General features: G+C 40.7%; 1 protein-coding gene across 2 annotated transcripts in view; it reads left to right on the top strand.

The window, feature by feature from the left end:
• Positions 1–21,795, top strand: part of LOC132886516 (triple functional domain protein-like) — a 340,453-nt gene extending 318,658 nt beyond the window's left edge. For both annotated transcript variants that reach the window (XM_060921223.1, XM_060921224.1), the window contains 8 exons: positions 2,207–2,312; positions 2,583–2,610; positions 9,043–9,205; positions 10,548–10,669; positions 12,143–12,215; positions 13,405–13,605; positions 16,685–16,823; positions 17,563–21,795. In XM_060921223.1, the coding sequence (XP_060777206.1) occupies positions 2,207–2,312; positions 2,583–2,610; positions 9,043–9,205; positions 10,548–10,669; positions 12,143–12,215; positions 13,405–13,605; positions 16,685–16,823; positions 17,563–18,108 (1,378 nt within the window). In that variant the 3' untranslated portion in view covers positions 18,109–21,795. The remainder of the gene's footprint in view (positions 1–2,206; positions 2,313–2,582; positions 2,611–9,042; positions 9,206–10,547; positions 10,670–12,142; positions 12,216–13,404; positions 13,606–16,684; positions 16,824–17,562) is intronic.
• Positions 21,796–25,786: the final 3,991 nt, after the last annotated feature.

Here is a 25,786-nt window from a genome sequence, read left to right as displayed (position 1 = left end):
GAAACATATAGCGTGGATTTACAAAATTTTCATAACACTTTTCTCAGCAACTAAAAATCACAACTGCTTGATATTGAGTACCAACCTTCAGCTTGGGGTTCTAAACAGTGTATACCATTTTCAGGTCTGTCGCACATCGACTTCCTGTTTACCGACTCAGTGTATTTACGAAACATATAGGGTGGATTTTGATGCTATTTCAAGAAGCAAAAATGCAATTTCAAAATGCCAGTTTAGCAGGATGGTATTTGAAATACCTGGGGAGAACACTGCTCTTTACTTACTTGTTTCAGGGTTCACTATTTGTTGAAGTCAACATTCATATTAAGTGTCCTATTCCTTTGATTGCTTGCATTCTGATATAAGCCAGAGCAGGGGGATACGCAAGTGAGCAGTCGCTCACAGTTGATCTTGTTATTTCGAGTTTACATTGTGTCCCAACTTTTTTTGGAAACAAGCTTGTACAACTGTATGCTCTAAAGATGAACAGAACTATTGTGTTGACAGGATGATCAAGATGTGTATATTGGTTTGTATTCAGAGTTGGCAATTTAAATTGTTAAATATTTGCATGTCAGGTTACATGCATGCTTAAGTCGATTTTCTGGACCCATTCAGGTTATAGAAATCCCCAGATTTTATTTACGTAGAAGAAAATCATCAGTAGGAAATGTAAATAAATAAATGAATATTGGGAACTTTGTGTACTATGATGATATTTGATTACATTTGTGTTACTTTGACCAAATAAGGTAAATTTAGATCATTATTACAGGTATAGAGACACTTTTAAAAATCACATCTTGTCCCTTTAACCTATTTTGCTGTTCAACCAGTGAGCGATTTTGAAATCATTTTTTGAAATATACCCTTAGCAAAAAGAAGTTTATTCAAGTGTACTATGAGTATACTTATTTTTTTACTAAAACTGAGGAAGTATACTTGAAGTTGACTTTTTATAAACTATATTTTATATACTTAAGAATAGTATAGTGAAGTATACTTGGCTTATACTGAAAAGTATAAACAAAAGTCTAAGACTAAGTACATTAATACTAAGACTTACACTTATACTTTAATACTAAAACTTATACTTTAGTATACTTTTTACGTTTTTCTGCCACAAAGTACTAATGCTTAGTATATCTTGCTCCAAGTACATAATAAGGTCAAGTCATTGACTCATGCTTAACATTTAATTTATATATTAATATAATATAATGCTGGAGTTTAAAACTTTACAGTATATAGTATGTGTGCTCAATTGCATTATCTTTATGTACCTTAAAATCATACACAAAAACAGAAAAACTTTTGACTTGACTTTATTGACCATTTTCTCCAGTAAGGAAGGACTTGATTTCATAGATCTTTGTTTTTGAAATGTTTGAAAATATATCAAACTTGTTTTCAACATTCTGTCTTGTGATTTTGTAAATGCATCACACTCTTGTGTACATACAGTATGAGTAAACTTTAAGAATACTTTAAGGAGTATATTTCGGAAATAGTAAGCTACAAGTAATATGCCAAGCAAACTCAAAGTATAACAAGTAAACTAGTGAAATAACGAACGTTTATAACAGTATACTTAAAGTATGCAATAATAAACTAAAAATAGGGACTCGAAGTATAGAACTAAGGGGCGCTGTGGCTCAGTCGACGAAGGCGCCATACCATAAATCCGGCGACCTGGGTTCAATTCCGACCCAAGGTCATTTCCCAATCCCTCTCCATCTCTCTCTCCAGCTTATTTCCTGTCTCTACACTGTCCTATCCAATAAAGGTGAAAAAAGCCCCCAAAAAATCTTTAAAAAAAAAACTATATAACTAGTACAATGGCAGTATATCGATAAGTGTACTTGTGGTATACTTTAAGCATACGAGAGGGATATACCAAGTATATTGATAGTATATAGATGAGGGTACTTGTTGTATACTTTAAAGTGTACTTTTGCAAACTTAAAATGAACTTTAAAGTATACTTTTATAAACTTGAAATGTTCCAATTTAGTCCGAAAAAGTATTAAATTTGTATACTTTCTAGTACACTAAAAGTACATGGTCTGTAGTATACTTGCTATACTTATACTGAAGCATACTTAATAAAATGAACTTTAAGTATACTACTTTTTGCTAAGGGTATACTATTCGAAACTCGTTTTTCATACTTTATTTATCTCCTGCTTTCTCATATTGAATCCAGGAAGTCATCGTCATGGCACACAGCGTTGCGCATCCGCCGCAAATCAGAGAGGAGAGAAAAGGAGGGAAGGAAAGAGTGTCGGCAGGAGAATAAGGTTTCTGTAAAGGTATTAATGTTTTTGTTCACTTCAACTTTGTTCAGCCAATTGCTTTATGAATCAGATGTTAGATTTAAAGTGTACAATTCTTGACTCTTTAATCAAATACAGGATTTCAGGTACTTTTGGAGTGTTTTTCTCCTTGCAACATGCTTTACTCTTTCTTGAAAACGTAGCTGATAAACACTCAAGTTGTTGACAGTGTGGGATGTTAAAATTAGTGTTGGAGCACATGATAATGTTTGAGACTTTTCTTATAGCTTTTTTTTTCTCTTTCAGCTTTTAAATCCGAACTACATCTATGACGGTAGGTCTGATTTAAAAAAAGAAAAAAAAAAACAAAGAAAAAAAACACTGTGCACTTTTCTTCTTCTTCTTCTTCTTCTACATCTTCTTATTATTATTATTAGAGCGGCAGCTACAATTATCGACACCTTAATGATCTTTTGGCCATTGCAAAAGTAAAAAAAAACACTTTCAGTACGTAAATTGTGCATGAATAGTTACAGTGGTGCTTGAAAGTTTGTGATCCCTTCAGAATTTTCTATATTTCTGCATAAATATGACCTAAAACATCATCAGATTTTCACACAAGTCCTAAAAGTGGATAAAGAGAACCCAGTTAAACAAATGAGACAAAAATATTATACTTGGTCATTTATTTATTGAGGAAAATGATTGAATATTACATATCTGTGAGTGGCAAAAGTATGTGAACCTCTAGGATTAGCAGTTAATTTGAAGGTGAAATTAGAGTCAGGTGTTTTCAATCAATGGGATGACAATCAGGTGTGAGTGGGCACCCTGTTTTATTTAAAGAACAGGGATCTATCAAAGTCTGATCTTCACAACACATGTTTGTGGAAGTGTATCATGGCACGAACAAAGGAGATTTCTGAGGACCTCAGTAAAAGCGTTGTTGATGCTCATCAGGCTGGAAAAGGTTACAAAACCATCTCTAAAGAGTTTGGACTCCACCAATCCACAGTCAGACAGATTGTGTACTAATGGAGGAAATTCAAGACCATTGTTCCCCTCCACAGGAGTGGTCGACCAACAAAGATCACTCCAAGAGCAAGGCGTGTAATAGTTGGCAAGGTCACAAAGGACCCCAGGGTAACTTCTAAGCAACTGAAGGCCTCTCTCACATTGGCTAATGTTGAATGAGTCCACCATCAGGAGAACACTGAACAACAGTGGTGTGTATGGCAGGGTTGCAAGGAGAAAGCCACTGCTGTCCAAAAAGGACATTGCTGCTCGTCTGCAGTTTGATAAAGATCACATGGACAAGCCAGAAGGCTACTGGAAAAATGTTTTGTGGACAGATGAGACCAAAATAGAACATTTTGGTTTAAATGAGAAGCGTTCTGTTTGGAGAAAGGAAAACACTGCTTTCCAGCATAAGAACCTTATCCCATCTGTGAAACATGGTGGTGGTAGTATCACGGTTTGGGCCTGTTTTACTGCTTTTGAGTCAGGAGGGCTTGCCATCATTGACGGAACAATGAATTCTGAATTATACCAGTGAATTCTAAAGAAAAACGTTAGGATATCTGTCCATGAACTGTATCTCAAGAAAAGGTGGGTCATGCAGCAAGACAACGACCCTAAGCACATAAGTCGTTCTACCAAAGAATGGTTAAAGAAGAATAAAGTTAATGTTTTGGAACGGCCAAGTCAAAGTTCTAACCTTAATCCAATCGAAATGTTGTGGAAGGACCTGAAGCGAGCAGTTTATTTGAGGAAACCCACCAACATCCCAGAGTTGAAGCTGTTCTGTACGGAGGAATGGGCTAAAATTCCTCCAAGCCGGTGTGCAGGACTGATCAACAGTTACCGCAAACGTTTAGTTGCAGTTATTGCTGCACAATGGGGTCACACCCGATACCGAAAGCAAAGGTTCACATACTTTTGCCACTCACAGATATGCAATATTGGATCATTTTCCTCAATAAATAAATGACCAAGTATAATGTTTTTGTCTCATTTGTTTAACTGGGTTCTCTTGATCTACTTTTAGGACTTGTGTGAAAATCTGATGATGTTTTAGGTCATATTTATGCAGAAATATAGAAAATTCTAAAGGGTTCATAAACTTTCAAGCACCACTGTACTCAAACTTCCACTGGAAAAAAATGAGTTGATTCCTGATTACTTAGTGTATCAGATCACATGACACCGTTCCACAATTATCGACATCCAGATGATTATTCATAAAAATAAAAAAAAATTGGTATGTGGTATTAAGTTAACAAAACATAGTTTTTGCTTAAAATTTTTTTGACATAGACTTATATTTAGTACAAAATATCTCGTCTCGTCTCGTCTTCTTCCGCTTTATCCGGGACCGGGTCGCGGAGGCAGCAGTCTAAGCATGGAAGCCCAAATTTCCCTCTCCCCAGACACCTCGGTCAGCTCCTCGGGAAGAACACCGAGGCGTTCCCAGGCCAGCCGAGAGACATAGTCCCTCCAGCGTGTCCTGGGTCTTCCCCGGGGCCTCCTCCCGGGGGGACATGCCTGGAACACCTCCCCAGGGAGGCATCCAGGAGGCATCCGAAAAAGATGCCCGAGCCACCTTAGCTGGTTCCTCTCGATGTGGAGGAGCAGTGGCTCTACTCCGAGCTCCTCCCAAGTGACTGTGCTTCTCACCCTATCTCTAAGGGAGCGCCCAGCCACCCTGCGAAGGAAACTCATTTCGGCCGCTTGTATCCGCGATCTTGTTCTTTCGGTCATTACCCAAAGCTCATGACCATAGGTGAGAGTCGGAACATAGATCGACCAGTAAATTGAGAGCTTCGCCTTTTGGCTCAGCTCCTTCTTCACCACGACGGACCGGTAAAGCGACCGCATCACTGCGGAGGCTGCACCGATCCGCCTGTCGATCTCACACTCCATCCTTCCCTCACTCGTGAACAAGATCCCGAGATACTTAAACTCTTCCACTTGAGGCAGGACTTCTCCACCAACCTGGAGAGGGCAAGCCACCCTTTTCCGGTCGAGAACCATGGCCTCGGACTTGGAGGTGCTGATTCTCATCCCAGCCACTTCACACTCGACTGCAAACCGCCCAAGTGCATGCTGGAGGTCCTGGCTTGAAGAAGCCAACAGGACAACATCATCCGCAAAAAGCAGAGATGAAATCCTGTGGTTCCCAAACAGGATTCCTTCCGGCCCCTGGCTGCGCCTAGAAATTCTGTCCACAAAAATTATGAATAGAACCGGTGACAAAGGGCAGCCCTGCTGGAGTCCAACATGCACTGGGAACAGGTCTGACTTACTGCCAGCAATGCGAACCAGACTCCTGCTCCATTCGTACAGGGACCGGACAGCCCTTAGCAAAGAGCCCCAAACCCCATACTCCCGAAGCACCCCCCACAGAATACCACGGGGAACATGGTCGAATGCCTTCTCCAGATCCACAAAGCACATGTGGACTGGTTGGGCAAACTCCCATGAACCCTCGAGCACCCTATGAAGGGTATAGAGCTGGTCCAGTGTTCCGCGACCAGGACGAAAACCGCATTGTTCCTCCTGTATCCGAGGTTCGACTATTGGTCGAATTCTCCTCTCCAGTACCCTAGAGTAAACTTTCCCCGGGAGGCTGAGAAGTGTGATTCCCCTATAATTGGAGCACACTCTCTGGTCCCCTTTCTTAAAAAGAGGGACCACCACCCCAGTCTGCCACTCCAGAGGCACTGTCCCCGACTGCCACGCGATGTTGCAGAGGCGTGTCAACCAAGACAGCCCCACAACATCCAGAGACTTGAGATACTCAGGGCGGATCTCATCCACCCCTGGTGCCTTGCCACCGAGGAGCTTGCAAACCACCTCAGTGACTTCGGCTTGGGTAATGGACGAGTCCACCTCTGAGTCATCAGCCTCAATCTCCTCAATGGAAGACATGACGGTGGGATTGAGGAGATCCTCAAAGTATTCCTTCCACCGCCCGACAATGTCCCCAGTCGAGGTCAACAGCTCCCCACCCGCACTGTAAACAGTGTTGGCAGAGTACTGCTTCCCCCTCCTGAGGTGCCGGATGGTTTGCCAGAATTTCTTCGAGGCCGACCGATAGTCCTTCTCCATGGCCTCCCCGAACTCCTCCCAGTTCCGAGTTTTTGCCTCCGCAACTGCCCGAGCTGCAGCACACCTGGCCTGCCGATACCCGTCAGCTGCCTCAGGGGTCCCAGAGGTCAACATGGCCCGATAGGACTCCTTCTTCAGCTTGACAGCATCCCTTACTTCCGGTGTCCACCACCGGGTTCGGGGATTGCCGCCACGACAGGCACCAGAGACCTTGCGGCCATAGCTCCGAACAGCTGCGTCCACAGTGGAGGTAGAGAACATGGTCCACTCAGACTCAATGTCCCCCACCTCTCTCGGAAGCTGGGAAAAGCTCTCCCGGAGGTGGGAGTTAAAGACCTCCCCAACAGAGTGCTCGGCCAGACGTTCCCAACAGACCCTCACCATACATTTGGGCCTGCCAGGTCTGTCCAGCTTCCTCCTCCACCAGCGGATCCAACTCACCACCAGGTGGTGATCAGTTGACAGCTCAGCCCCTCTCTTCACCCAAGTATCCAAGACATAGGGCCGGAGATCAGATGAAACCACAACAAAGTCTATCATCGACCTCCGACCTAAGGTGTCCTGGTGCCACGTGCACTTATGGACACCCCTATGCTCAAACATGGTGTTCGTTATGGACAAACCGTAACTAGCACAGAAGTCCAATAACAAAACACCACTCGGGTTCAGATCGGGGAGACCGTTCCTCCCAACCACGCCCCTCCAGGTGTCACTGTCGTTGCCCACGTGAGTATTGAAGTCCCCCAGTAACACAATGGAGTCCCCAGTCTGAGCACCCTTCAGTACCTCTCCCAGGGACTCCAAGAAGGCCGGATACTCTATACTGCTATTTGGCCCGTAGGCACAAACAACAGCAAGAGCCCTCTCCCCAATCCGAAGGCGCAGAGAGGCGACCCTCTCGTTCACTGGGGTAAACTCCAACACATGGCGGCTGAGCTGGGGAGCTATAAGCAAGCCCACACCAGCCCGCCGCCGCTCACCATGGGCGACTCCAGAGAAGTGGAGAGTCCAACCCCTCTCGAGGAGCTGGGTTCCAGAGCCCAAGCTGTGCGTGGAGGTGAGCCCGACTATCTCTAGCCGGTACCTCTCAACCTCCCGCACAAGCTCAGGCTCTTTCCCCCCCAGCGAAGTGACATTCCATGTCCCAACAGCTAGCCGCTGTGTCTGGGGATCAGGTCGTCGAGGCCCCTGCCTTCGACTGCCACCCAATCCACACTGCACCTGTCCCCTACTGCTACCTCTGTGGGTGGTGAACCCACAGGAGGTCAGGCCCACGTCACCTCTTCGGGCTGAGCCCGGCCGGGCCCCATGGGCAAAGGCCCGGCCACCAAGCGCTTGCATACGAGCCCCAACCCCAGGCCTGGCTCCAGGGTGGGGTCCCGGCTGCGCCATACCGGGCGACGTCACGGTCCTTGATGGTTTCTCCATAAGGGTTTTGATGAACTGCTCTTGGTCTGGCCTGTCACCTAGGACCTGTCTGCCTTGGGAAACCCTGACAGGGGCATAATGCCCCCGACAACATAGCTCCTAGGATCATTCAGGCACACAAACCCCTCCACCACAATAAGGTGGCAGTTCTAGGAGGGGTAGTACAAAATATATTTTATATAAATATATCGATGTCGGCGCTTATGTAAATGAGGAAGTAATTCTCATGTTTATGAACAAATGAGCTGGTAATGTTTAACCTGTGTCAGAAAATCTTTTTGTTCCCCTTTCTACCCACTTTCTAAGTATTTTCTTAGATCACATTTTGTTAATCATTCATTGTAACCACATGAAAATCCAGGTCAAAGGTCGCATGTCATTCTTCGAACCAAAATATAAAATGTCTACTGATATTGTAATATGTGGTAGATATTTACAACAAACTATAAAAAATATTTTCTGAATGGAAAAGAAAAATCTGAATATTTCAAGCATGTATTTTTTTATATGCTAGACATTTAATTCTGGTCTAATTCTATTTATTGCAATAGGATTTCAAATACTCTAAGCATTCCATTCTGTTATGAATCAGAAAACAAATTATTCTAAATCACAGCACTTTTATTTTTTTGAAGTACTTCATCTCTCAACAATGTTGCACAAAGATCGATCCATAACAGCTGTCGATATCACTTAATTCCACAGGGTGTCGATAATGGTGGACACCGGTGAAAGTGATCACTATTATCGACACCTCACGTGACTTCTCGAACACGCTTTTAGATACAAAATGGCGACTGTCAAATGAAAGAGTAAGAAACAAAGTAGGTTTCGACAAGATCATGAAATATCGGTGAATTTGATCAGTAAAAACATGTCCATGATCTTTCCACCATGCTTACCTGCAATGATAACGTCCAAGTTTTCCTCAAATTGCTGATCGCGCTAAAAAAAAATTACATCTCAAGTAATGAGCTGTGTCATCAGACGATAAGATCAAAGGGCGAGGTGGGTCTTCTGGTTGATTAATTAACCAATGATAACTGTTGTAACTGAAATTCACCTTTGTCAAATTGTTTTTTATTGGTAAATCTGAAAAGAAGTTGATAATTATGGACTGTCGATAATTTTAGCTGCCGCTTTTTTATTATTATTATTATTATTATTATTATTATTAAGAAGAAGAAGAAGATTATGAGAAACTAAAATGTTCTCGTTCTTGTCTCAGTTCCGCCCGAGTTTCTGGTGCCGCTGAGTGATTTGGTGTCTGAGAGCGGAGAGTGTGTGACCTTGCGCTGTAAGGTTGGAGGTCAGCCGAGAGCCTCAGTTTCCTGGCGAGGACCAGATCAGACCACGCTGAGTGACGGAGGACGATACACGCTGACACACAGGTACACACGCAGACACATAAGTCAAGACTTAACTTGTGCAGTTATAATTCATTGACAAGAAATTAATTTTTAAATTATTTGCTTTCTTTATTCCTATAAAATGTCATACGTATCATTGTTGTACATTATTTCGACACAACAACCTAAAAATGTTTTTATGTCTTGCAATTGCACAACTTCACCATTTGGTGTCTCCAGAGCTCAATTTATAACTGGTCTCAAATAAAGATGTGCTTGTTTTTTTTTTTTTTTAAATTTACACTACCGTTCAAAAGTTTGGGGTCACCCAGACAATTTTGTGTTTTCCATGAAAAGTCACACTTTTATTTACCACCATAAGTTGTAAAATGAATAGAAAATATAGTCAAGACATTTTTCTGGCCATTTTGAGCATTTAATCGACCCCACAAATGTGATGCTCCAGAAACTCAATCTGCTCAAAGGAAGGTCAGTTTTATAGCTTCTCTAAAGAGCTAAACTGTTTTCAGCTGTGCTAACATGATTGTACAAGGGTTTTCTAATCATCCATTAGCCTTCTGAGGCAATGAGCAAACACATTGTACCATTAGAACACTGGAGTGATAGTTGCTGGAAATGGGCCTCTATATCTACACCTATGGAGATATTGCACCAAAAACCAGACATTTGCAGCTAGAATAGTCATTTACCACATTAGCAATGTATAGAGTGGATTTCTGATGAGTTTAAAGTGATCTTCATTGAAAAGAACAGTGCTTTTCTTTCAAAAATAAGGAAATTTCAAAGTGACCCCAAACTTTTGAACGGTAGTGTATTTATTTTTATTTTTTTTAAATCTTACCCATGCAGTTCTTATTTTTGTTTGTTCCTGGTTGTGATATTTTTTACACTACAAGTCTGTTCTATTTCCCAAAATCTAAACAAGCTAGTAGGCATATTTAAGCCCTGACCACACAGTTAGAAAGGAGTGCTGCACATTCTTGTTACTACAGTAAACTGTATTTGTCTGTGTTTGTCCTGCAAGCTCCATAGTGACACTCACATTGTGTTCCACATGATCCCTGGTCCAATGGGATCTTGTGCCAAATTTAAAAAAAACAAAAAAAAAACCTCCAAGTGTACCTCATGTTTGTATTCCAAAACAATTCAAGTGTTGTGTTACTTCCCTGCTCTACAGACAAAGCAGCAAGACTTTGGTCGCATCTTTACCACGTCTTCCTGCTGAGTCTGTTTTACTCCCCTGCTTTAGAAGGAACTAATAAAGTGGTTTTGTGCTTTTACACCAGACACTGTGAATCATTCAACCACAAAAGATATTATTTTTATATCTATATTTTCGGTTCCTACTTCTGTCTTTTCTCAGCGAGACCGGTGAGGTTACCCTGTGCATTTCACCTGTTACCATAGAGGACAGCGGGCCCTACACTTGCACCGCCGTCAACGACGTCGGGACAGTCACTTCATCCGCCTGCCTCAGGGTGCAAGGTGTGCATGTGCCTAACCCTCAGCATGAACACACACTTCACACTTTTTTTGTTTTTTCTTAGAAAAACACTCCAGACATGCTGTTTTTGGAAAATAATTACCTTTGGCATGGTAACGGTAACTCCGCTCAAGTCACCAAAAATCAGTCAGTAATTTCCTATAATAGCACATCCCACCCCAAAGTGTTTCCTTACATAGGCTCATATGTGAAAAGTTAAAAACAGACCATCAATTAAAATCTCCACCGAACAGCAGTGCTCGGATACTGACACTGATGAAGTCTGGAGCATTTGGCTCAAAGAACATGTGCTTAGTGATGCTCCAGTGGTGAACTGGTTACTGAAGGCAGTAGCAGACCCTCATCAAACTGTCCAGTGCACTGCGGATCAGCCTGGAAAAGGCATTTGGCATCAGGATAGATGTTTCATCTGTGATGTTTCATCACAGGATAAAGGTGATTCGTCAGAAGAACTGCAGTGGGGGATTTTGTTCTAATTCTTGTGCTCATAACATGGCAGAAAAAAAATAGCATAAGCAAATGTTGTGAAAATGTCAAACCAGTTGTACACAGGAAATTATAAAAATAAATGCCCCAAAAATGTTCAGAATCATCATATAAGTTTCACATCTCTTTTTGACATTTAAGCAATGGAAGACCGAAAGACCCACACTGCTCCACTCACGGAACATTATTTTAACCACAGGGGAAACGGAAGAAGAAGAAAAAAGTGCCAGGGGTGTGTGTGTGTGGGGGGGTGTATTTCTTTTAAACTGCACAAAATAAATCAGCTGAATCATTTATTGAATATGATATCTGATATTGAAAATCTGAAACGTTCCCTGCTTTCCCTGCCACTTAGTATTTGTTTGTTTATGTGAGTGAACTTGTGACATACAGTTTTAAGCTGTCATTTTTTTAAAATTAAAAAATCTTACTGCCTTTGAGTGTCTCATCTCATCTCATGATCTCTAGCCGTTTTATCCTTCTACAGGGTCGCAGGCAAGCTGGAGCCTATCCCAGCTGACTACAGGCGAAAGGCGGGGTACACCCTGGACAAGTCGCCAGGTCATCACAGGGCTGACACATAGACACAGACAACCATTCACACTCACATTCACACCTACGGTCAATTTAGAGTCACCAGTTAACCTAACCTGCATGTCTTTGGACTGTGGGGGAAACCGGAGCACCCGGAGGAAACCCACGCGGACACGGGGAGAACATGCAAACTCCACACAGAAAGGCCCTCGCAGGCCCCGGGGCTCGAACCCAGGACCTTCTTGCTGTGAGGCGACAGCGCTAACCACTACACCACCGTGCCGCCCGCCTTTGAGTGTATACAGTATATTTCTTCTGAAGGCAAACATTTGTTTTTTTGCTTTCAAGGAAAAGCATAGCGTTGGACCACTGATGGTTAACCACTGGCAGTGTTGGGGTTCAGCCATGCCTAATGACTCTGCTGCTTTGCACAGGTACCTACAGTGATGGAGTCATCTGGAAGGAGAATTTTGAGTCGCTCTACACTGAAGTGATGGAGCTCGGGAGGTGAGTTGAATTTCCCTTTTGACATGCACAGTCTGGCCCAAAAGTCTGAGGCCCGGGTTTCATAAGCTCCCACAGAGAGAGAGAGAGTTGATTTGCTTGTGCAAAGGGATAAACTGCAAGCAAAGTGAGTCAGAGGTTTGAATATGCTGTGAACAACTCTCCCTTTGTGATGTAATCATTTTAAAGGAGAACTGAAGGCAAATATTTTATTATCAAAATTCTATATCTCATTTTATTAATTATAGGAATGCATTTTTGATTGCTATTTTGTCACTGCTCTAGCAACTCATGAGTGTTTGAAATATGCTGTGTAATATATCAGTCCATATGTGAAAGCAATGGCCGTAAACGAGATTCGTTGAGACCTGTGCGAGACGTAGGACGGAAGTAAAACGTACAGCGGAAATCAAAGTGACCAATATCTGCCAACGTTGTCAAAAGACACACGCACGCCCTCTTTCGAATGCTGATGTAATCAAGCCGGAAGTTTTGTTTGTTTTTAAAAAAAGTAGGCAGTAATCGTCATTTAAACTCGTTTTTGTGCAATATTTCGTTTGGAAAACAGTTTTCAAAATGGCAGTGCTGACACTTCACGTTTTGAAGTTACCTTAAGCGACACCTGCCATGGACGACAAAAACTAAATTCAACATGGCTAAAAACCGAATAGGCCGATAAGTACAATATTTAATTGCAATTAGTTGCCAATACAAGTCACAATATAAGATTACTAAAACCGAAAACGTCATTGAATAGCACATTAATTCAGAAATAAAGCAAGTTTAAAAATGACTTCAGTTCTCCTTTAAAAGATGGTTTGATTATTTTGAGGTACCAAAATGTGACTGTCTCATGAAAAACCGAGGGAAAAATATAATTTTGTTTTAAACTGGCAGAAATTAATTTTGGCAAATTTAATACCTGCCCTTTGGTTAAACTAATTTATGCACTTGAGTGATTGGCAGACTGCGGTAAATGGCATTGCAAGTGCCAAATGAATATTATTTGCGTGGTCCTGTACGGGTATTTTTGCACTTGGGGCTAGTAATGCCTCTAATTACATATTCATTTAGGCAAAAAAAGTATTTTGCACATATGAAAGATGGAGTCCTCTGTAGCATCTGTTAATAAATGAGCTTGCACCCTTTTGTGGGTTTATAAAATGTGAATTATTTTGTCGTATCTCTACAGAGGCAGATTCTCCGTGGCTAAGTGGTGCGAGCAGCAAGGTTCACGACGCTCAGTGGTAGCGAAGCTGGTGAACAAGAAGCTGATGCGTCGTGATCAGGTGATGAGGGAGCTGAACATTCTTCAGTGCCTACAGCATCCCAACGTTGTGGGCTTGCTTGATACGTTCGAGACCAACACCAGCTATGTGCTCGTGCTGGAAATGTAAGCACTCCAGATTGCTCATGTTTCCCTGTTAAGCAACTGTTTTGGTAATCATTTTAGTCTTGGGACTTGTGAATTGACAGTACAGGATGCAGAGTGTGGAAAGCCACAGTGATCAGTTAAAGACATGACATGAGTGTAAATTTAGATTTACTTGGCTTCATAGACTTTCATTCAAACTGAAGCTTCAAGCTAGTAATACTTAAATTCTTTCCTACAGGAATATTTCTCCACTCCTGCTTTCTACATCATGATTTACGGAATAATTTGTATGTAAATCATCAAAACATGCCATCATTATTCCAGTGTTTAAATAATTCATTATACAGAACCAGCTTAAACTGTCTGGGCTTAAAAACAGTAAAAAGTAGAACCACAACAAAAAAAAAGGGTTGAAAATGATGGACAACTCAAAAATACAAGTCAAGTAAATTTATTTGTTTAGTGCTTTTAACAACAGACATTGTAGGAAAGCAACCTTTACAGGAAAAATATACATTTTAAACATATGACGAAATAAACTTGTACCTAAGAGACAAGCCTGTCATGACAATGGCAAGGAAAAAGTCCCTGAGATGACATGAGGAAGAAACCTTGAGAGGAACCAGACTCAACATCCTCATTTGGGCGATACAGATAGCTTGATTATAAATAACTTGCTTCTCTAAGTGTGTCCTTTACAGTGGTGCTTGAAAGTTTGTGAACACTTTAGAATTTTCTACATTTCTGCATAAATATGACCGAAAACATCATCAGATTTTCACACAAGTCCTAAAAGTAGATCAAGAGAAACCAGTGAAACAAATGAGACAAAAATATTATACTCGGTCATTTATTTATTGAGGAAAATGATCCAATATTACATATCTGTGAGTGGCAAAAGTATGTGAACCTTTGCTTTCAGTATCTGGTGTGACCCCCTTGTGCAACAATAACTGCAACTAAACGTTTCCGGTAACTGTTGATCAGTCCTGCACACCGGCTTGGAGGAATTTTAGCCCATTCCTCGGTACAGAACAGCTTCAACTCTGGGATGTTGGTGGGTTTCCTCACATGAACTGCTTGCTTCAGGTCCTTCCACAACATTTCGATTGGATTAAGGTCAGGACTTTGACTTGGCCATTCCAAAACATTAACTTTATTCTTCTTTAACCATTCTTTGGTAGAACGACTTGTGTGCTTAGGGTCGTTGTCTTGCTGCATGACCCACCTTCTCTTGAGATTCAGTTCATTGACAGATGTCCTGACATTTTCCTTTAGAATTCGCTGGTATAATTCAGAATTCATTATTCCATCAATGATGGCAAGCCGTCCTGGACCAAATGCAGCAAAACAGGCCCAAACCATGATACTACCACCACCATGTTTCACAGATGGGATAAGGTTCTTATGCTGGAATGCAGTGTTTACCTTTCTCCAAACATAATCCTTCTCATTTAAACCAAAAAGTTATATTTTGGTCTCATCCGTCCACAAAACATTTTTCCAATAGCCTTCTGGCTTGTGCACGTGATCTTTAGCAAACTGCAGACGAGCAGCAATGTTGTTTTTGGAGAGCAGTGGCTTTCTCCTTGCAACCCTGCCATGCACACCATTGTTGCTCAGTGTTCTCCTGATGGTGGACTCATGAACATTAACATTAGCCAATGTGAGAGAGGCCTTCAGTTGCTTAGAAGTTACCCTGGTGTCCTTTGTGACCTCACTGACTATTACACGCCTTGCTCTTGGAGTGATCTTTGTTGGTCGACCACTCCTGTGGAGGGTAACAATGGTCTTGAATTTCCTCCATTTGTACACAATCTGTCTGACTGTGGATTGGTGGAGTCCAAACTCTTTAGAGATGGTTTTGTAACCTTTTCCAGCCTGATGAGCATCAACAATGCTTTTTCTGAGGTCCTCAGAAATCTCCTTTGTTTGTACCATGATAGACTTCCACAAACATGTGTTGTGAAGATCAGACTTTGATAGATCCGTGTTCTTTAAATAAAACAGGGTGCCCACTCACACCTGATTGTCATCCCATTGATTGAAAACACCTGACTCTAATTTCACCTTCAAAGTAACTGATAACCCTAGAAGTTCACATACTTTTGCCACTCACAGATATGTAATATTGGATCATTTTCCTCAAGAAATAAATGACCAAGTATAATATTTTTGTCTCATTTGTTTAACTGGGTTCTCTTAATCTTCTTTTAGGATTTGTGTGAAAATCTGACAATGTTTTAGGTCATATTTATGCAGAAATATAGAAAATTCTAAAGGTTTCACAAACTTTCAAGCACTGTAAAATTTTTGTATAGCAGCATGGTCTGGAGTGGGTTATTCCACTTGTACCACAGCAAATTACAATGTTTCTTTATTAATGAACATTTCATTTCTGTACATACAGTACATACATAGCCTAATGTGAAAAATTTATTTCCTGTTAACACTTACGTTATAGTGGCGATGGAGTCATTCTCACTACCCCCCCGCCCCAACTCTGCACAGCAATGTGACTGTTACAAAGTTCTTATACCTGAGACTATAAATGTTAAATAAATGTCTCCTCACAAAAAACAAACAAACAAAAAAAAAAACTTTTGCCACTCACAGATATGTAATATTGGGTAATTTTCCTCAATAAATAAATGACCAAGTATAATATAACATATCATAATTTTATAATCAATGTGAAATTTAATTTGGAGCCAGTGCAGTGTGGATAAGGTAAGGGTCATGTGGTCATATCTTCTGGTTTTGGTTGCTGCTGCATTCTGGACTAACTGGAGCTTGTTTTTACACCTACTGGAACATCCAGACAGTAAGACATTGCAATAATCCAACCTAGAGGTAACAAGTAATGAGATAAAAGCAATGACCATTAATTGCACAGAAAGACAGATGGTATAAATTGACAGCCTGAAGGGAACCAAACAACCGGTGAAAATAAGGGAAGGATTGAATCAATATGAGGCCAAAAATGAGCAAATATGGACAGTGGCAAAGAAAAGTAAAAAAAAAAAAAAAGCAGTAAACATTTACTCACATTTTGGTGAACTTTTGAGCAAACATGACTTTTTCTGTTGCTCTTCAGGGCTGATCAGGGTCGTCTCTTGGACTACATTGTGAGCTGGGGGAACCTGACTGAGGAGAAGGTGGCTCTCTACCTGCGGGACATATTAGAAGCTTTACACTACCTACATACCTGCAGAATAGCTCATCTTGACCTGAAGGTAAGGGTCTGATACCCTTCTTTATCAATATAGAAGGCCAAAAGTAATCTGCTGACACCAATGATTCACAAACATAAAATTAACATTGATGAAGAAAATTCTGGGAACTTTGTGAAATCCCAGATATTTAATGTTTTTTTTTTTTTTAAATGTTGAATGATTTCAGGAGCATACACTGGACCCTGATATTTAGGCACATTCTTCTTGGTGAAATTGCTCAAACCTGTTCAAAACCATTGACAACAGATTTCTAGTCTCGCAACAGGTTCTTACAGTTCCAGCTTGTAGCACTACTGTACATGTTTTGGGAAAAGTTCAAGGGAGTGAATACTTCGCAAAACTCTGTAACAACACACCTGCCGAAAAGTTACCTGAGTCCTTTGGAATGGTCAGAATTTTCACAGAACACAGTACAATTGTGCATTTTGTATTGCTTATTTATGTTTCATACAGTATAATATCAACTTTGACATTTACCTCATTTGGTTAACGAATTTCTCCAAACCAACTTGCAACTGAGAGGGGGATACAACTTAGCAGTTGAGCGCGAAGGCGCTTGCTCAAGAGTCCAATTGTGGCAGCTTAGTGGTGGTGGGATTTGAATTCAGATCCTTTTGATCAGTAGCCCAGAAACCCAATGCCTTTGTCATGTTGCGATAATGACTAACAATGAATAGATTGTGCGGTACTGGTCGCACAAAACAGTGAATCAATATCTGATCTGTTTTTTCTTTCACAGCCCGAGAATGTAGTGGTGGAGCAGGCATCTGTTCATTCTGTTGTCAAGCTGACGGATTTCGGCGATGCCATGATCCTATCTTCTTCCCCCTACATCCACCCTTTGTTGGGCAGCCCTGAGTTCAGCGCACCTGAAGTGGTGCTGGGTGAGCCAGTGGCTTTAACCTCTGATCTCTGGAGCGTGGGTGTCCTGGCATATGTGTTGCTGAGCGGTGCCTCCCCATTCTTAGATGAGAGCGCAGAGGAAACGTGCCTCAATATCTGCCGTCTGGACTTCAGCTTCCCTGAAGATTATTTTGGAGGTGTGAGCAGAGCAGCGCGTGATTTTGTGCGTTTGCTATTACACTCCGAAGCAGCCAGGCGACCCTCAGCTCAGGTCTGCCTGCAGGGTGAGCCATGGCTCCGTCCACAAGCTGCCTCGAGTTTGGTCCGTCTTGACACAGCACGACTCGTGGCCTTCATTGAAAGGCGCAAGCACCAGAGTGACTTGAGGCCAATGGATAACCTGAGGACATTTTTAAGAAGCCGGTTGCTGGGTAAGGCATGACGGAGCCTGGAGGGTTCTCCCTAAAGACCTGGTTCTCTTCTATAGAGTGATGTAATGGTGTGATGGAAATGGGTTCCTTGTGCAGGTATGAGGAGCCTACAGCAAAAAGGAAGCCTGGAGCTCGGAAGGACCCATGAGGGTGGACAAATCAAAGGAGCAAGAGGCAACCTGTAACTCAGCCTTCAGTCTGAGTGAGCCAGTGATTAATCCCCAGCAATCACCTCATCCCTTCGAGAGGTTCTTTCTCAAGTTTTTTTTTCCATGATGCGAAGCACACCTGCTTCTCTCTTGAATACCTTGTGGAAAGTTCCAGGAAGAGGAACTGGATTTCTCAGGTAGCTGAGAGGGAGTTTGGAAGATGGAGGGAGCATGGAGGAACTCGGATGTCCAACAACCACCTCATCCCCTGTCAAAATTATTGCGGATAGTATGGAGTCGATCCCTGCAAACGCAATAATGCCTTGAGATCGGAGACTTCTGACACTTTGGACGGGGGCATTCCAAGAACCTTGAAAGCTCAACAGAAAGAATATGAGCGAAAATCTTGCATAAATGGAATCCAACTGGAATCTTGTCCTCATTTTTTTTAAAGCCACGTTCCATGGTAAAGTGGCATGTTGTTTGTACACTGCTGCTGCTGCTGCTGCTGACAAAACTCAGATACTGTAACTGCTTCCCAACCCTTACAAACCATTGGATCCTGAATTTGGAAACAAATCCAAATCACATCAGCCTCATGATCATATCCTCTTTGTATAAAAAAATGCACAGAAGCACAAATGACTTTTTTTGAGAGTTTTCTTCTATGAGCCAGTAAAGGGCAAGCCTTTTGTTTTTGACAGTATTTTGAATCAGGTTGTTGCAGTACTGTATAGCTGTATTCAGGAAAGCATTTTGTATAAAATATGTATAGAAGCACATCAAAGGAGATCTTTGAAGTTTTGGAGTACAAAAAAATACAAGATTATATAAAGTGATAGAAATGAAACTGGTTAAATATAAACTTCCCATTCATCTTGGAATTATTGTAGCTATGGATTCATAAAGCACATTTGAACAAGTTTTTTTTTTTCAGAAATACTGAAAATAAGAGCAACAAATCCATACGTTTTTTTTTTAAAAATTCTATTTTGTCCATTGGAAATAAAGAAACTGTAGCCACACCAGTTTACCTTGGATGTTTCAGTATTGTTTTTGACACACCTCGTTGATTTCTCACCTTTTCACGTTACTTGAATTTCCATTGCCATCATAAAGGAGAAATCCATCCTGAATGACTTTCACACTAAATCTTTATACTTCACATGATCTTCGATGCGAACCTGGTTTTACTTATAAGTAAACGTTTTTTGGCTTTGAGCTTTCCAGTCTATTTTTTTATTTTGTTTAATGGTTTTCGACATTACCCACAATGCCATTTGACTACCTACTGACAGTGATTTCCCTTCGTGTCATCCTTCCCTAAGGAGAGTGATCCAGCAGTGTCCTTCAGTTTGTCTAGATCTCTTACCTAGACATCGTTACATTCTGCTAAAAAAATTTTTTTTTTAATTCCAAAACTTCAACTTTCATACTGTTGACATCATCACGCTCGTCTAACTAGCTGAGCTGAGTCTTTGTCATGTAGCTCTGCTGCATTCTGGAACTTGAAGTCCAATGTTTGCTGTCTTCTCTACTTCTACATTGAATTTCTCATTAATACTGGTTAAATTTTAAGTTGCTGAGAAAAGAAGCTATTTTGTATTGATGAGCTAACAACAAACCCGACAGTTATTAGTTATGTTTGAAATTTTTCTCCAACCGACAAATTACTAAGTACATCAGAAGCATTCCAACATAAACATAGTTCATGTGTTTCCTTGTTCCTGGTGTTTGCTATTGATTTTACCTGATTAGCTTGCTCAGTAGCTTAGCAAGCAGACTGCTTTCCAGTTATCACAGTGACATGGTTAATAAATCTTCAGTTTTTTAAGAGACAGAAACCTTCAATTTGTGAAGAGAAATTGACAAGACAGTGTTACTTTTTTTTTTCAGAAATGCAGTCATGTATTTGATTTCAGATGCTTTTGCATTGGCTGAAGCATACCTTTGACTTACCAGGTACACAGGAGCATCACGTAAATGTGCACTCGTATTTTGTTGGAACTGTCTTTGTGCAATGTTTGGGATTTTTGTAGCTATTTATGATAAGTGGTGTTAAACCTGCTGAAGTTGAGTATGTGTATAAGCCACTATAAATTAATCTCAGATGTGTTTGTGGCTCTTTCTTGCAAAGTTTCCTGTGTTTAGTATTATTTTGTGGAAGCTACGTTGTTTGTATCTATGTCACACTTGTTTATGTTACAACTTCTCATTATTCTTATACCAAAGTTAACCTACACATGATTTCAGAGTAATGATTAAAAAAATGATGCAGGCATTTATGGACATTAATCTTTATTTATTGTCTTGTGTATTTTTTAAAATTGCTAAGATAATTAAAGCTAGACAGCCTTTCGATTTCATAAAATCGGTGAAATTTAGTTCCCTCTGAAATTTGGTCATTGTGATGTATGTTTATTTCTGTAATATCTCACAAAATATCAGGCCATTCTGTGGCTGGGAAGTTTTTTAATTTGAGGGTATTCCCAAGCAAATAATGTGCATGAAATCGCTCGCTTCGCACAGTCAAGCGGACAGAGGAAGTCCGTGTGCGCGCGCATGCACAGGTTTACCTTTGACCGTGCACTGACAGTTACATCATTCTGTCGTTAAACAAACAGCTGATCACACCGAGGTGCTCACTGACCATCGATATTTATTAGTTTGGTCCTGCGTTTCCTTTCCTTCGCAACATAATGTGCTTCTTTCTTCTCGCTTTCCATTACTGTAGTGGGTCTTTCACGTTTCATTTGCGTCCTCCATTTTTCTCTCCTGTTTCAAATTTGTATCCCACGATGCCTTGCACGAATGGGGAAAGCCCACCACATCATGCATGATGTAGTATCTTGAATTGGGTCATGGTGAAGCAGGAAAAAATAGTGGAGAATTTAGGGCCACGTGGCCCGAAATTAATTAATTGTTCTATTTTTTTTTTTAAATGAAGAAAATTTAAAGTCTGTGATTTGAATTCAGTAGCTTTTGGTCCACTAAACACAAATAATCGGGTGTCAGCGAAAATTCTTTTTATGACCTACACTTGAAAAATCTGAAAGGCAGTCTACCTTTAAAGTAGTGCTACATCTTAGAATCATTTCAACACATTCTCCAAGCATTTTAATATTTGTCCTTTTATAAAAAAACATAAAGATGTATATTTGCATGGGTAAATGATGTCTTTTACTTCAAGATTGTAAAACCCATCAGGGCTAATATCTAATTATAGTTGTTTTAATGTTGTTTAGTTCCTGTTTAAAGTTGGGTTTGTCGTGATTTTACTGAATTTTACGCTGCCAGTAAGCATGGGTCAACACAAGGTTAGTTTTTTGTTTTGTTCTAATTTATTTTGTCATCAAGTATAGCTGTACAGATTCAAATAACCATGGAGACCCGTGTAGCTATGTCATATTTTATACATGCAGTTAAAATTCCACTTCGAATGGCTCTTGCATTTGTGTGTAAATTTCTTTGTACATAAACCATACGTTTGCACATTCTGTGCTGTACATATTTTATTGAGATTAAACACATAAAACATTTTATTGGTAATTTTGCTCTCTTGTTTTCTTTTTGTCTTATGGTTCATTTGAGTTGAATGAGTGTTAGCTTGCACCAGGTCAAAAATCCAAAAACACTGCAATGGAATGAAAATGGCTAATGTGGGTCTCCAGCATGTTTTCCAATAGCTATTCTTTTCCTTTAGTTGTTTGTATATATATATATATATATATATATATATATATGGGCGGCACGGTGGTGTAGTGGTTAGCGCTGTCGCCTCACAGCAAGAAGGTCCTGGGTTCGAGCCCCGGGGCCGGCGAGGGCCTTTCTGTGTGGAGTTTGCATGTTCTCCCCGTGTCCGCGTGGGTTTCCTCCGGGTGCTCCGGTTTCCCCCACAGTCCAAAGACATGCAGGTTAGGTTAACTGGTGACTCTAAATTGACCATAGGTGTGAATGTGAGTGTGAATGGTTGTCTGTGTCTATGTGTCAGCCCTGTGATGACCTGGCGACTTGTCCAGGGTGTACCCCGCCTTTCGCCCGTAGTCAGCTGGGATAGGCTCCAGCTTGCCTGCGACCCTGTAGAAGGATTAAGCGGCTAGAGATAATGAGATGAGATGAGATATATATATATATATATATACACACACACATACAGTGCTCTCTACAGTTATTGGCACCCCTTGTAAATATTAATAAAAAGGGTGAGGAAAACAATCCACTTTTTGGTCAAATAGTTTCATCTCACTGAAAAAATGAGAACTCCAACATTCATTTGAAATAAAACAAATGTAAAAAACAAAAACAAGTCCCTTATCAAGAAATAATTATTTTCAATTGTTGAGGAAAGTTGGTTGAGTCGAAAAATCAAAGAGTTGAAGGAAATAGACTTTTATTGGATTAAACAACAAAAGCTGAGTCAGGCTGCAGAGTGATATACTGTATAATGACAATTTTTTATTTTATACAGTTTGAAAAAGTCATAGTTCGCACCCATTATGATATCACCAATAATCTTCTTGGCTGGCATTTCAAGTCAACCCTTGCCAGGTTTGCACCAATTTTTTCTATTGGTCAGTATATCTCTCATCCATCTTAATATTCATTGTTTCATTCTCTCATGTTTCATTCTACATTCTGACCCAACACTCCAGTACATACATACATACATACATACATACATACCATGGCCCATTCTATAACTGCGGGTACATTTCAAGTGTTGAAAGAAAACAAAAAATTAGTCATCATCAAGTCTGTTTACCTCAAACTGGGCAACCCATTAACCGAGTTGACATTTTTCACGATTTTGTGTCTTAGCTCTACATGCTAACCTCAAACTAGCTACCACACAGCACGTATAAAAACAGAATTTTGTGGATTTTAATCGTATTATTGTTTAAAAAAAATGAGTGAGAGATTCACTCCAATATCACAGTAACAGATTTGATGAATAATTAATCAACTGCTGGTGTATCCTCAACATTTTGTTCAAATCAAGGAGAGAAGAAACAGAACATACCTTACTGCCTTTCTGAAGTTTCCCGCCAGAGGAAGTGACATCACTCGGTGCAGGTGTCATGTGTATTATTAAAACTCTTTGTGGATTTTATGTAGTTTTATAAAAGACTTAAGAGTTGACAAGAACATAGGGATGGATAAAAAACATTTTTTTATGACTGAAATTTCACATAATACAGAAAATAGATTTTCGATGCAACTGATTTTATAACAGTCAATAGAATAAGTTGAATGTATGAATCAGTCATCGAAGACAACCAATAAGGAGGGGAGGGAGTCATTTCGTTAATGTTTTAATGATAAATTGGGTCTAAAATGTACATGAAGCATTGCTATTGGTGAAAGTTTGTCATAATTTGCATTATTCAAAACTGATTTCAATAAAATTTATTTTATGGAAAATAAAGGGTTTCTTTTTGAATTCTAGAATGACTCTCTCTCTCTCTCTCTCTCTCTCTCTATATATATATATATATATATATATATATATATATAATTATCAGTTTCTCTGGTATTCCATAAATTACTGACATTTCCCCAAAAAATTCCAAATTCCACATAAAAATGTTGTCAATTTGAGCATTTAATTGCAGAAAATGACATCTGGTCAAAATAACAAAAAAGATTGTGTTTTCAGACCTTGAATAATGCATAGAAATCAAGATCATATTCAATTGTAAACAAGCCGATACTAATGTTTGAATTTAGGATGAGCTCAGAAATCAATATTAGGTGGAATAATTCTGACATTTAATCACACTGCATGCTCTCGACCAGTCTTTCATGTTGCTCTTGGGTGACTTTATGCCACTCCTGGCTCAAAAATTTAATCAGCTCAGCTTTCTTTGACGGCTTGTGACCATCCATCTTCCTCTCGATCACATTCCAGAGGTTTGCAATAGATTTCAGGAGATTGGGCTGGCCATGACAGGGTCTTGATTTTGTGGTTCTCCATCAACAGATTCATTGACCTGGCTGTATTACATGGAGCATTGTTTTGCTTGAAAACCCAATTCTCAGAGTTGGGGAACATTATCAGAGCAAAAGAAAGAAGGTTTTCTTCCAGGATAATAGTTGTACATGGCTTGATTCATGTGTCCTTCACAAACAAAAATCTGCCCCATTCCAACCTTGCTGAAGCACCCCAGATCATCACCGATCCTCCACCAAATTTCACAATGGGTGCAAAACACTGTGGCTTGTAGGCCTCTCCAGGTCTCGGTCTAACCATGAGAGGACCAGCTGATGGAAAAAGCTGAAAACTGGACTCATCAGAGAAGATGACCTTCTCCAGTCCTTGATGGTCCAATCCTTGTGGTCTTGAGCAAACCTCAGCCTGGCTCTTCTTTGCTTCTCCTTGATGAAGGGCTTTTTTTCTAGCTTTGCATGACTTCAACCCCACCTGAAGGAGCCTATTTCGAACTGTCCTTGCCATGAACTTACAGTGGTGCTGAAAGGTATATCCAGGTTCTAGAGCAACATATGCTCCCATCCAGACGATGTCTCTTTCAGGGAAGACCTTGCATTTTCCAACATGACAAAGCCAAACCATATACTGCATCAATTACAGCATCATGGCTGCATAGAAGAAGAGTCCAGGTACTAAACTGGCAAGCCTGCAGTCCAGATCTTTCACCCATAGAAAACATTTGGCGCATCATAAAACGGAAGATACGACAAAAAAGACCTAAGACAGTTGAGCAACTAGAATCCTACATTAGACAAGAATGGGTTAACATTCCTATCCCTAAAGTTGAGCAACTTGTCTCCTCAGTCCCCAGACGTTTACAGACTGTTGTAAAGAGAAAAGGGGATGTCTCACAGTGGTAAACATGGCCTTATCCCAACTTTTTTGAGATGTGTTGTTGTCATGAAATTTAAAATCACCAAATTTTTCTCTTTAAATTATACATTTTCTCACTTTAAACATTTGATATATCATCTGTGTTCTATTCTGAATAAAATACAGAATTTTGAAACTTCCACATCATTGCATTCTGTTTTTATTTACAATTTGTACTTTGTCCCAACTTTTTTGGAATCAGGGCTTTATATAAAAAAATCTCCTTCTCACCCCCGGCGGGGGGGTGGTATCCATGTCATCCTCAAGCTCGGGTCCTCTACCAGAGGCCTGGGAGTTTGAGGGTTCTGCGCAGTATCTTCGATGTTCCTAGGACTGCGCTCTTCTGGACTGAGGCTTCAGATGTTGTTCCTGGGATTTGCTGGAGCCACTCTCCCAGTTTGGGGGTTACTGCCCCAAGTGCCCCCACTACCACGGGGACCACGCAACCCTTGACCTTCCACATCCGTTCCAGCTGCTCTTTCAACCCTTGATACTTCTCAAGTTTCTCATGTTCCTTCTTCCTGATGTTGGCGTCAGCTGGGATCGCCACATCTATCACCACCACCCTCTTCTGCTCTTTGTCCACCACCACTATGTCCGGTTGGTTAGCCAGGATCTGTTTGTCAGTCTGGAAGCTGAAGTCCCACAGAACCTTGGCCCTGTTGTTCTCAGCCACCT

Source organism: Neoarius graeffei, chromosome 5, assembly GCF_027579695.1.
Source record: "Neoarius graeffei isolate fNeoGra1 chromosome 5, fNeoGra1.pri, whole genome shotgun sequence".
Classification (NCBI taxonomy): domain Eukaryota; kingdom Metazoa; phylum Chordata; class Actinopteri; order Siluriformes; family Ariidae; genus Neoarius; species Neoarius graeffei.
This window is presented reverse-complemented; position numbering and strand designations above follow the sequence as displayed.